Raw genomic sequence first — 2,250 nt, 5'->3', positions numbered from 1 at the left:
CCATCTGCCTGGCCGCCAGCGGAAGCACCTTCTTCGACGGAACCCAGAGCTGGTTCACCGGATGGTGGGACGTCACCTCGGGAGGTCATTCTGAACTACTAATTGTTTTTTTTTTAGGTTTACGAAAAGAAATACCGTCACTGCAAATTGTATTTGATGTTTACAAAATCAAGTTTGCGTCTTTCCAGACTATTATGTTTTCTTCAATGCTTCAAAAATAAATTGAACTAATTGAATACCGACTTATTCAGTAAATCTGTTTCGATTTCGTAGATCCAAATTTTAAAATGTAACGTCTTTTAATTGTATCACACCCCACATTTGGAAATGCGTATGGAATCGTCTCATCTGAAAAATGCACACTCGGTGTAAATCTATTTGATGTTGCTGATAATTTTAATTTCATTCAGTCCAATAGTTTGGGCTTTGGAGAGCCTTTACGCATGAATAAACATGACAAAATAGTGATTGGAACTTTGTTAGGGACTTCCTCTGCCTCCTTTTCTTGCTCTGAATTACTCGGCATGTTTTCCAAAACAACTCAGTCCTGCCAGGTATGTTGTGGCACAATGTGGAACCACACAAAAGCTGCGCGACTCGAAATTCTGACTTGCCCATGTCCTAGGCTGTAAAATCCCATAGATAAAAACAATTGCTTCTCAATACTTTCGATGTCGGGGGAGGAGCTGTTTTTTTAGTAACATACTGTTGGTGGTGTTGTTGTGCGCAGTTTCTCCACCGCCTCCCGGGTCCTTGACGGAGGTGGAGGCTCCCGTTGTAGGAAACCGCCAGTGCGACTGCGACCGCACGCAGATCACGATCACAGACAACATGATTTGTGCTGGCCTGATGGCTGGAGGAGAGGACGCCTGTCAGGTGACTTCGTGTTTTTCATTCTGTTCATGACACACAAAAGGAAGACGAGTAAAGTACAGCAGCGGTCCCCAACCTTTTTTCTCCCACGGACCAGTTTAATGTCAGACAATATTTTCAGCGACCAGCCTTTAAGGTGCGGCGGGTATATACAACAAAATAATATTTGACCTGCATGAAAAATGTGCTATTTTCGAAAAACAATAATGAACAAGAATCATGACACGAAGAACGTTGTTGTCTTTTGCCCAATGTGATCAAAAATAGAATACTGTAATTGAATGTTGAATGCAAACCTCATCATTTTATGATCTCCTACTATGATCTTCCAGGAAGTTCATACTTCACGAGGTGGCGTCACGCCACAAATTGAAAAACCACACCTAAAAACCTTTGGGGTATTCAAGTACTGTATCTGGCAGCGCAAACAACTTTTTGTCATGGTTTCAGTCCAGGTCAGCGGGAGTCAATGATTTTTCTGTTGCCACTCAGAAGTATCCTTGCACTATTTTTTTAGAAACATGACAAAATGGTGACTATTCACATCAAATTTCTACCCCCCATTTGTGCCCGTCACTGATGTCTCAACAAGTTCCAGTCAATCCACTAACAAGGTGACCATGATGTTCCACAGGGTGACAGTGGCGGTCCCTTAGTGAGCAAACAAGGGTCCACGTGGCTCCTGAGTGGGTTGCTGAGTTACGGATTTGACTGCACCAATCCGGAGATTCCAGGCGTCTACACACGGGTGTCGCGTTACCAGGCTTGGATCAGCAGCCACACGGGCAATAGCAACAGCTTGCCAGGCTTCGTCAGCTTCATGTCCGTGGGCACTGATCCAGACTTGCAGGTTAGCTGTAACGCTAACCTGCCCCTCCCCAGCGCCAGCCCTCGCAGCACGACGCCGGCCCCTCAAATTTGCCCCTTCTTCACATGTACCCCAATCGTGTGCCCCACCTGCTCTTGCCCCACTTGGCCCACCAGCACCAGCCCGGGACAAAATGGTGAGCCACAGGCTTTTCTTTCTCCCACCTTGCCTTGTGAGCCGGCACATTCTCGGGTCGCACTTCTGCGGGGGGACACTCATCAACAGCATGTGGGTGCTGTCGACCGCACACTGCTTTTTCAGGTACACATACACGGACAGACACAAGAATTGCTCCATCCTACCATTGTTTGTTTTTCCATTTCCATACACAGAATAAATATGTTGAATCATAACACAAATTGACCATGTAAACAAAAGCAACAATGCAAATTGATGAAGAGAATAAGAAGTTCTGGCGTGTGTGTGTGTGTGTGTGTGTGTGTGTGTGTGTGTGTGTGTGTGTGTGTGTGTGTGTGTGTGTGTGTGTGTGTGTGTGTGTGTGTGTAGTT

At 45.6% G+C, this 2,250-nt stretch overlaps 1 protein-coding gene across 1 annotated transcript in view; it reads left to right on the top strand.

Moving 5' to 3' along the window:
- LOC109528224 (tryptase-like) overlaps positions 1 to 2,250 on the top strand; it is a gene marked incomplete at its 5' end in the record, with an annotated part of 12,807 nt that overhangs the window by 8,403 nt on the left and 2,154 nt on the right. The window contains one exon of the mRNA XM_019890585.1: positions 1 to 39. This exon is cut by the window's left edge and continues 1 nt beyond it. Coding sequence (XP_019746144.1) covers positions 1 to 39 — 39 coding nt within the window. The remainder of the gene's footprint in view (positions 40 to 2,250) is intronic.

This window comes from Hippocampus comes, unplaced genomic scaffold, assembly GCF_001891065.2.
Source record: "Hippocampus comes isolate QL1 unplaced genomic scaffold, H_comes_QL1_v1.1 scaffold1371, whole genome shotgun sequence".
Lineage (NCBI taxonomy): Eukaryota > Metazoa > Chordata > Actinopteri > Syngnathiformes > Syngnathidae > Hippocampus > Hippocampus comes.
This window is presented reverse-complemented; position numbering and strand designations above follow the sequence as displayed.